Source organism: Branchiostoma floridae, chromosome 11 (assembly GCF_000003815.2).
Source record: "Branchiostoma floridae strain S238N-H82 chromosome 11, Bfl_VNyyK, whole genome shotgun sequence".
NCBI classification, from domain to species: domain Eukaryota; kingdom Metazoa; phylum Chordata; class Leptocardii; order Amphioxiformes; family Branchiostomatidae; genus Branchiostoma; species Branchiostoma floridae.
The window spans coordinates 14175912-14192510 of NC_049989.1; the positions used below are offsets into that span (position 1 = coordinate 14175912).

General features: G+C 40.6%; 3 protein-coding genes across 6 annotated transcripts in view; 2 read left to right on the top strand and 1 right to left on the bottom strand.

Annotated features, from left to right (window-relative positions):
• LOC118426758 (protein KIAA0100-like) overlaps nucleotides 1–8354 on the bottom strand; it is a 71318-nt gene extending 62964 nt beyond the window's left edge. For all 3 annotated transcript variants that reach the window (XM_035836314.1, XM_035836316.1, XM_035836313.1), the window contains exons 1-13: nucleotides 8169–8354; nucleotides 7102–7222; nucleotides 6520–6569; nucleotides 6033–6133; nucleotides 5599–5654; nucleotides 4913–5031; nucleotides 4428–4494; nucleotides 4102–4182; nucleotides 3589–3634; nucleotides 3221–3292; nucleotides 1631–1692; nucleotides 1304–1362; nucleotides 587–711 (exon numbers count right to left, since the gene is read on the bottom strand). In XM_035836314.1, coding sequence (XP_035692207.1) covers nucleotides 587–711; nucleotides 1304–1362; nucleotides 1631–1692; nucleotides 3221–3292; nucleotides 3589–3634; nucleotides 4102–4182; nucleotides 4428–4494; nucleotides 4913–5031; nucleotides 5599–5654; nucleotides 6033–6133; nucleotides 6520–6569; nucleotides 7102–7222; nucleotides 8169–8227 — 1018 coding nt within the window. In that variant the 5' untranslated portion in view covers nucleotides 8228–8354. The remainder of the gene's footprint in view (nucleotides 1–586; nucleotides 712–1303; nucleotides 1363–1630; nucleotides 1693–3220; nucleotides 3293–3588; nucleotides 3635–4101; nucleotides 4183–4427; nucleotides 4495–4912; nucleotides 5032–5598; nucleotides 5655–6032; nucleotides 6134–6519; nucleotides 6570–7101; nucleotides 7223–8168) is intronic.
• A 124-nt stretch (nucleotides 8355–8478) lies between these two features.
• On the top strand, nucleotides 8479–14525 carry LOC118426760 (serine/threonine-protein phosphatase PGAM5, mitochondrial-like). 2 transcript variants are annotated; one of them, XM_035836319.1, is made up of 5 exons: nucleotides 8479–8842; nucleotides 10204–10382; nucleotides 11278–11501; nucleotides 12562–12692; nucleotides 13445–14525. In XM_035836319.1, the coding sequence occupies exons 1-5, from the start codon at nucleotides 8532–8534 to the stop codon at nucleotides 13593–13595; spliced, it is 996 nt and encodes a 331-aa protein (XP_035692212.1). In that variant the 5' UTR covers nucleotides 8479–8531; the 3' UTR covers nucleotides 13596–14525. The 2 variants fall into 2 exon arrangements, with proteins under 2 accessions (XP_035692212.1, XP_035692211.1); XM_035836318.1 differs by having other exon boundaries at nucleotides 8481–8842; nucleotides 12559–12692.
• A 671-nt stretch (nucleotides 14526–15196) lies between these two features.
• LOC118426759 overlaps nucleotides 15197–16599 on the top strand; it is an 11560-nt gene continuing 10157 nt past the window's right edge. Inside the window, exon 1 of the mRNA XM_035836317.1 lies at nucleotides 15197–15425. Coding sequence (XP_035692210.1) covers nucleotides 15384–15425 — 42 coding nt within the window. The 5' untranslated portion in view covers nucleotides 15197–15383. The remainder of the gene's footprint in view (nucleotides 15426–16599) is intronic.

A 16599-nucleotide genomic window follows, 5' to 3' on the forward strand; every position in this document is an offset into this window, starting at 1 on the left:
TGTATACCAGCTTTACATGATGTGTACAGTTACAGCATATCGTGGGACCGCGTGGCACGATCGGGAGCGCGTTGGTCTCAGGCCCGAGAGGTCCCGAGTTCAAATCCGCTTGCCGTGTCACCGATCTTGTGCCCTTGGGAAAGGCACTTTACACGACTTTCCTCACCTAACTCAGGTGTAAATGAGTACATAGCTGCGGCTAGTGGCAGTGACAGGCCTTTGTGGTGGTGACAGGGGCATGTTCAGGCATGACGCACCCGCCATGACAAAAGTCAAGGGTAGGAGGAACCCCATGCATCCTTGGTAGGAAGTCCTCCTGGGAGACGGAAATTCCAAACAACAAACCTGCATCTACTGGGGCCGTCCTACACGTTGCATACAGTTGCCCCTGTAGGACTAGTGCGCCAGTGGACGAGAGGGTGGAGAAGGACGTGCACACCCCTCCTTCACCTTAAAAACCCAAATGCAGGCCAGGCAGACGGGTCACCTTAAACACGTCTGCCTACCATTGTCTTCCGAGACAGACGGATGCCAACAACAACAGTTACAGATATACACAAATTTATTCCAAGATATCAAGCCTTACCTTCAAACAGAAGTTTGACCTCATTAGCAGGGATAGCCAGGGTCTGGGTGGTGTCCTGCAAGGCAGGCTGGGTAGGGTCCTGCTCGAAGCACAGGTTCACACTGGCTATGTTCATGGCAACTCCCCTGAGGAAAAGGTAATCATTCTTATCTTTTTATCATTTTATAGTTTCCTATGTGCAATTTGCCTTTAAAATAAACCAAACCAACAGACCTTTACAATATCAGAGTGCACCATCAACTCTCATAATTCTAGCAGGTACTCTTAGACTGACATGTTATAGCAGAAGGAATTTAAAGCAGTCTACTATTGCAGCACTAGTAATCTTCCAGGCATGCTCACAGATATCCAAGTGTTTTGGACATTTTTGAGGAGGCCTCCATAACAATATTGCCTTTCCACAGTAATCAAAGTTGACAATAGATACTGTAAATGCATTTAAGTTCGTGGAGATTTAATTTCGCAGTAGCGGGGAAATGGACTTTTCGCGGTGGTTTTCATTTCGCGGTTGCACCATGCACTGTAGTTTCTTACTGTTATGGAAAAATATTTGCAGTGGTTTTAAACTCGCGGTGAAGCGGCCGCTGCAAAAACCGCAAACATTAATCCACCGCAAAAGTTTCTGCATTTACAGTACTCTTTTTCGCAAACTTATCAGTGTGATGGGAGACCAAAAGGACACATATCCTCCAAAAGAAAGATAAGACTGCTGCTTACTTCAAGCTGCTCTCCACAGAAACAGACAAACTGGTATCATCCACATGGATCTTCACAAGCTGAAATTAAAAAATGAAAACAGTTCATAATCATGCTACCATTCTATAAGCATTTAAAATCTTGTCCTCTACCAAAAGAGCATGATATTTACATATGCAAACTGCACAAACATACATGTATGTTGGCAATTCCTGATATTTTACAAAGAGAATGCACAGAACCATCTAGAAATTATTTCATCCAAACATTTTGGAGAAATGTTTCAAAATTTACCGATCTATTTTATTGCCAAACGCTTTATTTCAAAAGACAAAATATGTGATTTACCTGTGGAAGAAATCTCATGAGCTTATTGATGAGTGCCATATTGTCCGAGCTACTGCCAGTGTCTGTCAAAGTAAAAACATGAAGATTTAGAAGGACTTCAAAGTATTCAACAAATGAAGATTTGGGGCAAGTAGATAAAACATTAACTATGGCACAGGGTTGTAGCCAGTGCCCGTCCTTCCATCCTTTGAAGGAATTTTGCAGCTGGGGACAGAAAAACATTTTGCTCATTCCGTTCTCTGTTATGGACAAAAATCAATATGTAAAGTCAGTAAAGATAATGTCTCCCTTGTATAATTTTTCACCAAAACAGATGAACAGCTTAGTCTACCAGCAAAATGTACACCTCAAAATGCAGGAAATAGCGTTTCAGAGGGTCTAGATTTTAACATTTTCAAGGGGAGCGTGGCCCAAGACCCCCCTAGGAACGTTACGTCTTCGGCTTGATAGCATTCAAAATTGAGGGGACAGAAAATGATTTCAGGCTGGCTACAACCCTGCCATGGCATACTCTCAATTTTGACTACAAATTTGACTACAAAAGGACTATGTTACCATCTAACAAGTGCTAGTATCAACTTATTCTGCTAGTTCATTCTAGTCAAACTGAAGAAGAGTGATAGGTGTCATTCAAAAAATACTGAAGTAATTTCTGGATCTTATCCAGCTGTAAAGATGGAATTGTCTTTAGATACGAGGGGCGTGCAATTAGTAATGGTCCTGACCCATTTCCCATAGCAGGAGATTAATGAAACTTGGCACAGTTATTAGTCTTTCTCTTCATAGGAATCACCCAGAGTTATGCATTTCTCCCATCGTTTGATGCAGCTCTGGACACCGATTTTGTAGGACACCCCAGGTTGGTCCTCCAACTGATGCCTCATCAATGGCACAAGAGGGACGACCAGGTCTGGGAGCTGTTTCCACAGACTTCCAGCCACGTTTGAATTCAGGATGCCAGCGTTTTACAAGGTCATATGATGGGGCATCATCACCATAAGTTTCATTTATTTCATCAAAAGTCTTCTTTGGTGTGCGTCCTTTCAAATACAAAAACCGGATCACTGCGCGACACTCAACTGGTTCCATTTCACACCTGGTCCATTTCGCACCTGACTAAGTTCAAACACCAGTAAATCAGAAACCACAATTAGTTCAGAGCTGTCTTTTGCAACATAACCCATAGAGATATGAATTATTACACATACAAAATTTCTTTTAGATCAGACAACTGGAAGTGGGTCAGGACCATTACTTATTGCACGCCCCTCGTATTGTTAACCTGAATGTTTAATCTTCTTAAATAGATTATCTATAATATTTATCTGATCCACCCATACTGATGACGAAACATGTAACGCGGGTTCACCCTTATCCGTGGGGTAACTTATATCCGTTGGTATGTTGAGATATCATGTTGCCGAAAGGCGGTTGTGAAAATACAGTTTGTATTGCAATTTGAAACTGCCATCCATCGACTGATAATCAGTGATGTACATTAAATACCCTGTTTCTAAAACAGCGGATATATGTTACCCCTCGGATAAAGGTGAACTAGCGTTAATATATCTTACAACTTTCTAAACTTACCAATTTTTGGCACCTCCTGGAATTCTTTTGACAGTGACCTATCGTGTAAGTGCTGAACTGCAGTCAGTAGACCTAGAATGAAATTTTACCATCAAACTTCAAACTAAATTCTTTATTATTCTACATTTCACAGGTACATCCAAGACTTTAAAGTCATAATATGTTTGTTGCCTGTCCCCAATATGCTACTGTGAATCTTGAGACTTTTACCGTGTTTTTACTTTCATTGCAAATATTAGAATATTATATCACTTTTATGACTATTGTACCACAGAATCATTTGAAGTGCAAATTTAACACACTACAAAAACCTTTTTCCTCCAACCACTGAATAAAACCACAAAAGTAGATGAATTTACAGTAGTTACCTTCATGAACTTCAATCTTTGGTTTTCTGATGCTTAAGTCCAAGATCTGCATGGAGGGAAATAATACAGAATCAAAAATAAATGCAAAAAAAATGAACTATCATATGCCTGCCCTTGGTGCTGAACACTATACACACACATATCTGCCCTTGGTGCTGAACACCATCCACACACATACATACACATGCCTGCCCTTGGTGCTGAACACCATCCCCATCACATACCTGTCCTTGGTGCTGAACACGATCCACACACACACACACACACTTACCTGTCCTTGGTGCTGAACATCATTCACGCAAAAATTGTCCTTGGTGCTGAACACCATCCACCCACACATATTATACATCAAAACATATGAAGAAAAGTATAACAATCCAACATGTCCCAATTTTCCTCTTTGTTGCATTGATGTGCCGCACTAAGCTTATCAAGAAGATTTTTGGCTATGGCTCCGGGGTGGATCTGATAGTACCATTCTTGCCACAACATGAATGAAAGTATGTTACCCACCTTGGGTGACTTGGCTAGTATATCAACATCCAAAGACAACGTAACCTTGCAGGATGCATTCACGAGTGTGGGGTTTCTGACCTGAAATATAAAACTTCAGAGAGTCAACATCTTTACAATCATATCAACTAGAACAGGTTATTCTTTAACTAGCGCTGCTGCTATGCCACGTGCCTATGAAGCTGGTGTGTTTTACTAAAGGGCAGTTACATTTGTATACAGGCTATATGGATACATAGAGATTTTCATTTTCTATTTCCAGCTAGGAAGAACCATACACAAAAACTGCTGGGTTTGCATTTTGTACATGTAAATATTGTACTCACATTCTGATACTTCTTGTCCTTCTGAATGGACACAGCAACTTCTTCTACACTCATGTCAGCTTTGATTCTGTAATACAGAGTGAAACCATGTCAGCATATGAGATAGGAATTCAGAAATGACAATATGTACTATTGACAGAAACACTGAGTATACATTGCACTTGTCGAGGTTCCAAAACAAGTAAATACTGTAAATGCAGAAACTTTCGCGGTGGTTTAATGTTCACGGTTTTCATGGTGGCCGCTTCACCACAAATTTAAAGCCACCACAAACATTTTTTCATGGCAGTAATACTAATAGACTACAGTGCATGGTGGTACCGCGAACTGAAAACCACAGCAAAAATTCTTTTTTCCCGCTACCGCGAATTTTAATCCCCGCAAACTTAATTGCATTTACAGTACCCTGCAATGTTTGTGATTCAACTTGTTTTCTACAATTTTTGGCAACACCTCTGGGTCGGAGATAATAAAAATTGTCCTACCTGTCATCCTCTGCATCTGGTTTGACTCTGAGTTTGGAGACCTTCAGCTGGGAAGTCGTGTCAACCAACTTGAAGTCTGACAACGTCACCAGCACAGACTCCAGTTCCAGAGAAACAAGCTACATGGACAGGTAGATCACAACGCTGTTTAAGGATTTTGACTAGGACTTGTCAGGTACAGTCTATGCTAATAGACTTAACGATGTATCGTTTAAGGATGGTAACCTGGACTCTTTGGGTACAGTCTTATGCTACAGGGTTGGACAAGTCTACTAGCCCGATTGTCCGGGGCAAGTGAAAGTGTCCACCGACAAGTGAATGGCCTTCCCCACTTGTCCAATCGGGCAAGTAAGATTTTTCCATGAGATTTTGATCTACTTGTTGCTTATCACAATTACCGCATCAAGCATTGGTCAACACAGAAAAATAGAGCCAATAATAAAAGAATTCCATCACTGCACATCAAAATACATAGTGAAAAATGTTGGGGCAAGCAGAAAGCTGGTTCGGGCAAGTAAATTTTGCATGTACTTGCCCGATATGACAAGTGAATTAAGAGAACTTGTTAAACCCTGTGCTATGACTCTTACCAATATCAGCAATGCTAAGACATGTATTTCTATACACTGACAGTTTATGTGTAATTGTATCAATTCTATAAAGAAACACAAGTTATCTCCACCCACCTGGAAAAGACTTGTACCAATGAAGGCAATGGTAGTCATGGCAACACCTCTTCCTCCTTCATACATAACATAAAAGAGTATTAAAATAGAATTGAAGAGGGAAGAAAGAGTGACATGGGAGTTACAAATTTGTGTGTGTTTGTGTATGTGTGTGTGTGTGTGTGTGTGAGTGTGCATTTGAGTGTGTGTCCAAGTGTGCATTTGAGTGTGTGTGTTTGAGTGTGTGTGTGCGTGCGTGTGTGTGTGTGTGTGTGTGCGTGCGTGCACATTTTGGAAATCTAGACCCTGTGAAATGCTATTTTCTTATTTTGAGGGACAGATATCTGTACATGCCGATTTTTGTCCGTCACAAATGACGTAATGGGCAAAATTTTTGTCCATCCCCAGTGGCAAAAAAACGGAAGGACAGACGCTGGCTAGAGCCCTGGTCTCACCTGTTTCCTGGGCTGTGCTCTGTGGCTGCTCCTGTCCCCCTGGTCCCTCCTGCTTCAGTACCTCCACTTTGACATTCCCAACACATACTGCAAAGAAGTGTCTGAAAGTAGCCAACAGGAGTGGTGTCTAAGAAAGACCCTCGGTGACGCATGGTTGTAGAAGTTGTTATACACATGTAGGTACATGCATGTATAAAGTGGAACTTCAAATAAAAATCAAGTAATATTTTTTAGATTTGTTGTGCTGTTATTTTTCAAATATTTCAAAGTTAGTCTTACCTTTATAACATGACAAAAATTATGCAATTCATGCAACTTTTTTAAATACTGACACAAACTGCAATTGTTGTTAATAGAAAATAAAAACATGTACAAACAAAAAGGTTGTAAGCATTCTGTTGCATTTCACTACATAGGAATTGGATCTATTTGTTTGGCCATAATAATAGGAATGCAGATTTCCAGTGTATTAGTAACATGCACTTACGTGAGCTCTGGTTTGAACACCTTGCAGGACAACCATATTTGGTCAACGTCCTGTGCAATGAAAGAAATCAAAATAAAGTTGTAGGATTGTTACAAAGGCAACAAAAAGGGTGTACAAGAAATAGAAATAGAGATCACCACTGCATGACAAAAATGCATTTTCCTGAAACATGTCAGAATATGATCAATTCACATAATGTTCAGTAACCAAACAAATAACTGGTAATAGCAATCAAAGTTCAAGTATTGACAACAGTCTTTCCCAGGCTGTGACTGCTAGACAACCATTGAGCAAGAAAGACTTGACTTATCACTCAATAAATCATAAAGACACTTTTGTGTGGTTTGTTGTGTTTTAAATCACACTCTTTAATCTTTAAACGTATTGAATTACTAGTGTATTTCAATTGTTAAATCAAAGGTCACAGTAGTTCAGTTTTGGTCACTGTATCCATCCATCCACTTTGCCGCATGTCAGTGTCCACTGAGGCAGGCGGTAACTATATACTAGTAGTCACACAGCAATCACTGTCTATAGTTGAAAAGGGGCCTCATCTGCATATACAATGTATTGTGTACTCACAAAGCACCACTTCTTGGAATGGATAGATATGCCCCATAGTGAGAAGAACCCGATGCCTTCAATGTTCACATCTGCCTTCAGTTTGGATGACAGGAGCTTGGATAGAAGGGCTGCCAGGACCCTGGGGTAAAACAGAAAAAAAAAAGAATGATGGCTACGGCCACGTGGCCCGTTGGTACACCCAATCCCTCAATCTAAGAAGTTAAGCAATGCGCGGTCCGGACAGTTCTTGGATGAGAGACCCCCAACCAAGGACGTCCGGATTGCTGTAGCCTCACAAAGCTTTCCACGAAATCGTCTTCCAGGAGGGACGTACATGTAAAACAGGGGTCCGGTGCTCGAGGAGGTGCCTCGACCACGTTAAACAGCCTCATTACTCATATTATAATTTGGGTACCTACTGGCTGGCAAAATACACCTGGTATTAAATATAGACACAACTTTACTGTAAACAAATTGTTCATGAGTGATGAATGGTATCCAGATCTTTCACATGTAGCCAGGATGCATGAAAGAGAATACTGGAATCAGACCTTTGTGTATGTTTCAATACTTTAATAGGCAATTTGCATGTGTATGCATATATTGTATGCATACATGTACTTGTATGACTTCATAATATTTATCAACAATATGGTTGACAAGAATATAATCTAATTGCTTCAGATTCAGATTTCTTATTAACTATAAGTAATGAGAAGAGGTGGGGATTTCAAAGAGGATACAAAATTGTTTTGTTTTTTTACTTGCAATTCAAACGACGTAAAAATGCATGAGTTATGAACCATCTTCATAGTGAGGAAAAGATGTCATGACGTATTTGTAAATATTAATGAAGTTTCAAAGGTCGAGTATGAAGTTCACTGACCAATGGCATTAGTAAGGCAAAATCAAAAGTGATAGCTTCGTTGCATTTAAGTTTTCCTGCTATATCTTATACACGACCCTTTAATTATATCGTTGCCCAAGCAAATTATAACGGGGTCACTATGACCTAAGACCTAATTTGTACGTGATGAGATAAACAAAATGTCACAATGGGATATTATATAAACCGTGACACTTACCGGGACAAAATCCACAGGACAGGAACCAGGATAGCGACGTACACCAGTAAGTTAGCCATCTGTTTTTGTATGTCGCCAGGATTTCGTGGAAATCTAATATTTTGGGGGAACTTGTCAAATTTTCAGTTTTCCGTCGGCCATCTTGTATCCCACCTACTTTAGCTGCTCGCTGTTTTCAACTTTCTGCCTCACAAATTAGCACCAACTTATGACGTAATAAATTAAATTTCAACGACGTTTTATCAATTTGTTACGTCACAAATAATTGATAATGATAAAAACTGGTACGTTTTGTACGAAACAGATGTGTAAAGTGTGTTTTTGAGGAAAATTTGTTCATTAGTTCGTGCACTGAAAATCGTTATGCAGGAGACAGCTTGGGTCCTCGCTCATGTGCGGAAGCAAAGAGACGTCTCGAAGGTTGGAGCGGGTAGTTCAAGAGATCTCTCCTCCAACTTTTGCTACATTTTCAGCAATTCTCTTGCCAACCCTCGTCTGGTTTTCCTCGCCATGCCTCCCTCGACGTACGGCAGGGCTGCTAGGGTAGTGTGCGGTGTCGGCGCGGTGGCGTTCGGAATTTATCTGGGTTATGAGAACCGGCACAGAACGACGCTCCGTGCATCGTGGACCACCAACTTCAAACCTAGTGTAGAATGGGACTGGAACTGGGACAGGTAGGGTATATTTGTGGAATTAGAATATATAGAGCGTCCTTTAATGTTTTTGGAGCTTCTAGAGTATGAGTGAGTGGTTCAAACTGGAGCAAGAAGCTCCTACCTGCCCTTGCACCGAATCTCCTCTATGAAAAAAATAATTTTTTTGTGGACTGTTCCAAAAAATTATTAAGGGTGGAGAAGAGATCTCAATCCAGCTTCTGTCCCTGTACCCAACCCCTCCGTCCCCAGTCCTATTTCATTATTTTTACCCACCCCGGGGACCCAACCCCCCTGTCCAATCCAGATATTCCTGACCCAACCCCCCTGTCCAATCCAGATTTTCCTGACCCAACCCCCCTATCCAATCCAGATTTTCCTGACCCAACCCCCCTGTCCAATCCAGATATTCCTGACCCAACCCCCCTATCCAATCCAGATTTTCCTGACCCAACCCCCCTGTCCAATCCAGATTTCCCAGACCCGACCCCCCTGTCCAATCCGGATTTTCCTGACCCTATCCCCCTGTCCAATCTGGATTTTCCTGACCCAACCTCCCTATCCAATCCAGATTTTCCTGACCCAACCCCCCTGTCCAATCCAGATATTCCTGACCCAACCCCCCTGTCCAATCCAGATTTTCCTGACCCTATCCCCCTGTCCAATCCAGATTTTCCTGACCCAACCCCCCTGTCCAATCCAGATTTTCCTGACCCAACCCCCCTGTCCAATCCAGATTTCCCAGACCCGACCCCCCTGTCCAATCTGGATTTTCCTGACCCTATCCCCCTGTCCACAATCCAGATATTCCTGACCCAACCCCCTATCCAATCCGAATTTTTTTATATAAATAAAGTGAATTTCTAATCATTGCAAAAGTCCAGAATCTGTTATTGTAATCACCAAGGCATTATATTTCATGTATGACATGATACTATGGCAGCTAGCCAGTGGTTACCCTAGTAATAGGCTTACCTTGACATGCCTTAGTCTAGACATTTAGCATAGCTAGATCTCAACCTGACAAACCAGTTTTCAGTGTGCACAAATTTGGTAATTGCTGCAATTACACATTGCGTTTGGGCGCTGTATAGCTCATACTTGTAGAGGGCAAACCTGAATTAAATTAAAAGAACTTGAATAAAATGCTTTGTCTGGATGAATTGAATCTTGAACAATCTTCTATAATAGTATCAAAGTTTATCTGTCTGCATTTGTAGAAGTCATTTTGAACTTATAGATTGAAGTGTTATTTCCAATCCAACTGCCCAAAATTCAGATAATATGTAGCACCATATTTATCCAATAACACACAAATAGATAAAGAATTATCTTTTCATTCGTTCGTTCATTCATTCATTCACTCATTCACTCACTCTCAGACGTGAGCCCAGTAGCCTGGTGAAACCCCCTAAGACAGAAGATGAGAAGGACTCCAACGAGTACAACGTGAAGGTTGAGGCAGTCAAGTCCAAGGCCAACAGACACCTCATCTTCATCAGACATGGGCAGTATGACATGAGTCCCAAGAACGATGAGGGCAGGATACTAACAGGGCTAGGTTGTATTTGTTGTTTTGTTATATTTCTCTTCACAGATGGGAAACATATTGTTTTTGCTCCATTTCTTCTTCCTCCACTTCTTCTCCATACAAATAAGGTCAATGACCTGGACAGACGACTGTTAGTCTGTTACCATGGTTAGTAATGAAAAAGAATTGGAGCAAAAAGAATATGTTTCCCATTGGTGAAGGTAAACATATTGTTTTTGCTCTGTTTCTTCTTCCTCTTCTTCTTTAAACAATTAAGGTCAATGACCTGGACCATGCCACTGTCACCACTGTTACTGGTTTAAGTGGTTAAGTGGCAGACACCCTATGGCATTTGATTATGTAATATATATATAGCATTGCTACATTACTGATAGGGCAGGGCTTAGGGGACTGGTCACCATATATATATGATTATGAATGTGTTTGAGTAAAAAAAAAAGAGAGCAATAGTTCATTAGACTAGACCATGTAAAGCTAAAACATGTGTATTGATTGGCAACAAACAATATGTATATTCATGGCAAATGTTACATTTCTAGTTGATTTGATCAGTTTGATTCTGTTACATAGACCCACATTGTAAAGACAATGTAGATGATGTATTTACATGTATGTACTTATTTATATTACTAGCCTCACAGGATTCTAGCCAGAAAAAATCATCCCTTTGCTGATTAAAAGATAGTGTAAGGCCCTACATATAAATCACAGCATAGGGGTTCAAATCACAGCGTAGGAATACCTCACTACCACAATCCTTTGCTACCTAGAACACTGCATAGCATTTTAAGGAATAGTAATTGTTGACACTGATTGAATGATAAATAGCATTTCAATGAGTATCATTTCCTTAACAAGCACCACCATATACAGTACTAGTACCTTTTTGTTTTCCATGATATAGGTAAAGAACAAGCAACTTTCACTGGAAAAAGGCTACAGGAGCTGAGTAAGGAGCTGGGTGACTTTGACCTCATCATGCAGTCCACAATGACACGTGCGATGGAGACAGCGCAGATCATCTCAGGTTTTCTTCCCAAGGTGCCTTTGAAGAGTTGCGGGTTACTGCGGGAGGGCGCACCCATCCCCCCTGAACCACCCATCGGCCACTGGAGGCCTGAACCTTCTGTAAGTGAAGAGGACACGTTTTGCTTTTTTGTTTGTTTTTTGTTTGTTTTGTATTGCATAAGCAGTAAACTCCCTCATGGTGTAACATACCTGGTTTGTATTGAAGAGTACAGGCTGCATATGTACATTGTAGGATGTATCCTTCCTTTTTTTGATAGCTGCAAGATTCTTAAATCTGCTTGTGGTGTGGCGCTCTCATGCCATGGGACATTCTCTTTATCTAATATCCTATCCATGGAACATCCCCAGCCGAAGCAAAGAAATAAGTGTGAAGTCTTTACTATATTTACTATGATAACCATTCACAATGATTGTGGTAATATATTGCTTCAATAGTGCTGAAAGTCAGCAGAAATTGCGAAAGGCATGGCTCCTCAAGCCAGAGCTGTCTCCATGACCCGTCCTTCTGTCCCAGAATTTTGCTTGTTGGGATGGAGAGAAATTTCATCCCATCCCGCCAAAAGTTATCAACTTCATTAGAATTGTGGAAAATGTATTTTCATAACCTTAGGCCACACCAATTTAATTTCTTGGTTCACGGATTTTTTCATAAAAAATATGGAGCGAGCGGGCGAAATAAGAATAAAAATAAAAATTGTAAAATGGTTGGGGTAAAGGTAAAGGCTAATCCAAAACATAAAGAAAAAAGTTTTCAGCTTGAAAAAAGTACAAAAACACTATTATTGTACAGTAACAGCACCTGTACCCACACTTTAAGAAGCTTATAATATAAAGGCCAATTTGCTACACCAGAAAGCTAATGAATGGTTTCATTAATGGTGAAAATTTGTTGAGTGGTAATTTTTGTTTTTTTATTTTTTTTCCAAAAAATAGGAGCGAGCGAATCCGTGAACCAAGAAATTAGATTGGTGTGGCCTTAACAAGACAGATTTAACAAAGGAAAATCAACAACATGGGCTCTCAAACCATGAGTGGGACAAAAAATTGAAACCTGGAGACAACCCTGACAGTTAAAAAGATGCATGTTTTAGGTACTAATCATCAGGTGATTGGGTTTTTAAGGTTAGTAGGAGTGTGACCATTTTGTGTGTTGCAGCAGTTCTATGAGGACGGTGCTCGGATTGAGGCAGCTTTCAGGAAGTATGTCCACAGGGCGGACGCAGAGCAAACCGTGGACAGTTACGAAGTTTTTGTCTGTCATGCCAACGTCATACGATACTTTGTCTGTAGGTATGTATGCGTACACACATGGTGCCATTCTTCATTGCTTTAACTACATAAACAACATGTACTTAAGGTGGTAGAAATACTGGAAAAGTTATTTGATAGAAATACGACAGATACAATTTCTGACAGGTTAAAACAGCAGACGTACTAGATGTACATTTGTACCTTGCTAGTAGAGACTGTATATAGTTGTTGCCACATTTTAAACCAATCTTAATTTTTGTAGGTACCTTTAGATATTTAGCCTCACCTGGATACCTGGGAAGTAGTTTGCTCCTATGCTCGCTTCTGCTACCCATCAGGGAAACTGTATATTCATCTTTTGGTGGTTAAGTCAGTTAATGAGTGAGTTCAGGAATGGGTTGTAGAGTGCTCTTACAAACAGGTGTTCCAGCACCTGTTCGGATACAGCACAAAGTTAATCATTTCAACTTTTTTTGGTGGCAGAAGCAAACATAGGATCTAGGAGCAAACTACTACCCGGGTGGAACCAATTAATCAGTTAAAATTTTGACAAGAATTTAGTATTCCATATGTCAAAGTTCCCATACAGACAGAATTATAGAGAGGTGACTGTATATAGTGTATAATAAATGTCGAATACTACACAGTTCAATTCAGTTTTCAGAATACTACTATCCGTATGTAATCTTCACAAACGTACTATCCGGATGGTTCCCAGGCTATTAGATATTAGTATGACAGTAAACTTCTTTCTTGAAGATGAATATTTTTTCTTCCGCCTTATTGATCAGAGCGCTGCAGTTCCCGCCGGAAGCCTGGTTACGCATCAGTCTGAACCACGGTAGCATCACGTGGCTCACGGTACGCCCCAATGGCAGGGTCGTTCTGAAGGCGCTGGGGGACAGCGGCCACATTCCCGTGGACAAACTAACAACGTCGTAGCTGCCGATACCAAGCAGATGCTACATGCTCTAATCCTTTACATTTTAAACCACTTTTACAGCGAGATTTTACCATACAAGTGTGAGGTATTTTCGTAGACTTTGATGCAAACCAAGGAGCTTTTATATTATATAAAAGCTCCTTGTCAAGTTGTGCAAACGGAATACAGTGTATGACAAACATACATGTATAATGTAATTCTATTAGTGGAAAAGTACCAGTATTTGATATTGTACACAGAGGACTGGAAGTTTGTACCAAATTTTTCTGCAGATGCAGACTGGGCTAAGTGGGAATATATCCACTCACGGTTTTCTCTTATGCTGCATCTCGCTGTTATGTGCATTTGTATACCAAAAATGTGACATTTTCTATACTATTTATACCTGTGAGTACATGTAGTATACATGGTGGTGGTATTTTGTATGCACAGATGTTGCTTACAGAACCTGAAGTGTGGTGTGAATAGACATTGTACTGTGGTAGATTAAGTTTTCATGGTTTAGGCTAGGGTAAGTGATTGATTTGTTGAAGGCTTGGGTATAAAGGCAAAAATGGGAGCTCTACAGTTATGCGTGCATGGCATATCATTTGAAAAAGGGCTGAAAATGATGATGCTTATTATGCTAAGATTTCTTTTGCTAGGTTGATATCCAGCCATATTATAGCTCCCAAGTCTCTTATGTCCTCTTCGCAATATTTGCAAAGAGGACAGAAGAGACTCTGGAGCTATAATATGGCTGGATACCAGGCTATTCTTTTGCTGCAATAAGACAAAATCAACCGTAGTTGTTGCAGTTTTGAGGTGTATTACTAGAGGGCGTAGTTTCTACATTCAGACTTGCAGAAATACACCTGGTGAAAGATTCTAGATGGTCTTCCAGATTAATTACCTGTGGAGGAAATAAAGTGATTATATAATCCATGGTCTTGACTTATGACTTTGAACACTGAAGGGTAACATATTCATAAAGGAAATTGCTTTTTGTTCCCTTTCTTCCTCATCTTATTCTTACTCTTCTTCTTTCATTCCAAACAAGTAAGGTCAATAACCTGGGCAAGACAGCTGTAACCATGGAATAGACACCCTATGGTCTTCATTACATGATGTAGCAAGTGGCAGGACAGAGCTGGAGAGGCTGATCAATTTACATATGCATGTGAACAGAACAGAAAATTGTTAAACTATATAATAAAAAACAATGTAACATCGAATTATTTCGTTGTAAGTTGATACCTTTTTAGTTTTCAAGTTTTGATTGTGTCAGTCAGACTCACACTTTAAGGTTACCTTATCACAACAATGTCTAGCCTGTGTTTACACAATCTCTCTGGCTGGGGTTAATGACCCTCCTAGGGCGGCAGCAATACTATAGGGCTGGCTGCTAGGAGCGTGATTTTAGTCAGGCTAAACAATGTCCATCTTCCCTAAAGAAAAGGACTAATAAACAGTAAGATGACACTATCACAGTCCTTTTCGTCCTAAGATACAACTATAGCAAAATGATGAATAGAAGATTTTTACATTTATGCACGTTGATGCTCTTTATAATATATGTCAAGGTACAGGTGCTGAAAAAGCCCCGAGGGCAGTTATTTTGTAACCCCCTCATCTACAATGGACTAGTCGGCCCTGTGGGATGATGGGTGGAAAACGTCACAGTGACGTCACGCCGACCTGCCGTTCCGTGATGTCACCATTTTGGTGATTTTCTTCACAAAGGTGGTGTTTTTAAAATGAGTTTGTCCAGGGAACTTCGACAGAAATCGGACACATTGTAGCGAGGAATGGAAATCATAAGAACCCAGGCCAGCCCAGGAGCGATTCAGGTAAGTAGCTGATTGGGGATGGTGTGAGAATAACGGGTTTTGTAGAGGGAAAAAATAATTTGTTATGGCGACGTCGCGTCTTCGAGCGAGCTTTTTAATGGTTGTTGAAAGATGTCGTCTGCATGAGTTGCACGTAAGAGCTCACATTTGACATTATCAGGTATTAATTTGATACATACATAACATGAAAATGATTTTGTTTTCATGCATATTTTTGGTGCAGGCAGAGAAATGAGATTCGCTTCGGATGATCCGATTGGAAATTTAATCTTTAGGTGGTGGACAAATGAACAAAAATCGACATTTATTTAGTTCAAAAATGGTATAATTTGACAGAATTTTTTTTTCATCCCAACATTTGGACCAGAAGTCATCCTATTTTGACATACATTACAAATTATTCTAACTTCTAGTTACACATGCATAGGTCAAAGGTGAAAGCCCCTGACACGTAAACAAAACACGTCTGAAAATTGCAAGCATTGCTCTGCATACTAACCAATGGACGCCACATATATGATCTGGACATAATACAAATGTATAAAGCAGGATAACGCTAGTTCACCTTTATCCGTGGGGTAGCCTTATATCCGTTGTTTTTCAAAACAGGGTTTTTAGGCACATGAAGCCGATAGATGGTAGTTTTAAACTGCAATATATTGAAAATATTGCAATTTGAAACCAACGTCCATTGGTGTGATTGTAGGAAGGGTACAATTCTGCGTTACAAGCATATGTTACAAGTCCTAGAAAAGTACATTCTAAGTCGTACAACGGCAGTTTCCATGTCCCCGCTTGCGGACGGGCGCGAGTGTTCGACGTCGAATAGCGACGTTTGCGCCCGTTCGCAGGTGGGGTATTCGAACGCGTTTGGAACGCGTTCGCACAATCAAATAAAAGTCAGTTGAGTTCAGGATTCAGAAGTGTCTGGACGCGTCATCTTTTGTCTCTTGTCTTTCTGTGCTTTCGGCGTCTAAAACCCTCTGCAACAACCTGGTACTTCAGGGGAACATCGATACCATCAACGTTTCCTTACATTTGGCGTTGTCGGCAGGATGTTGCACGTCGTTTCCACCTCGACAAGGGTTCCTTGGAAAAAACGCCTGACGCACTAGGAGGACCGGAACAAAGTCACCACGAGGATGGGATCGTTGCGAGTACCATCGAGGGTCAG

Bases quoted from the DNA above. Each gene is read 5' to 3' on its own strand.
- LOC118426760 (XM_035836318.1), top strand. From the start codon at position 8,532: ATGCAGGAGACAGCTTGGGTCCTCGCTCATGTGCGGAAGCAAAGAGAC. The intron at 8,843-10,203 runs GTAGGGTATATT...ACTCACTCTCAG, and splicing joins TGGGACTGGAACTGGGACAG to ACGTGAGCCCAGTAGCCTGG. The intron at 10,383-11,277 runs GTTGTATTTGTT...TCCATGATATAG, and splicing joins CAGGATACTAACAGGGCTAG to GTAAAGAACAAGCAACTTTC.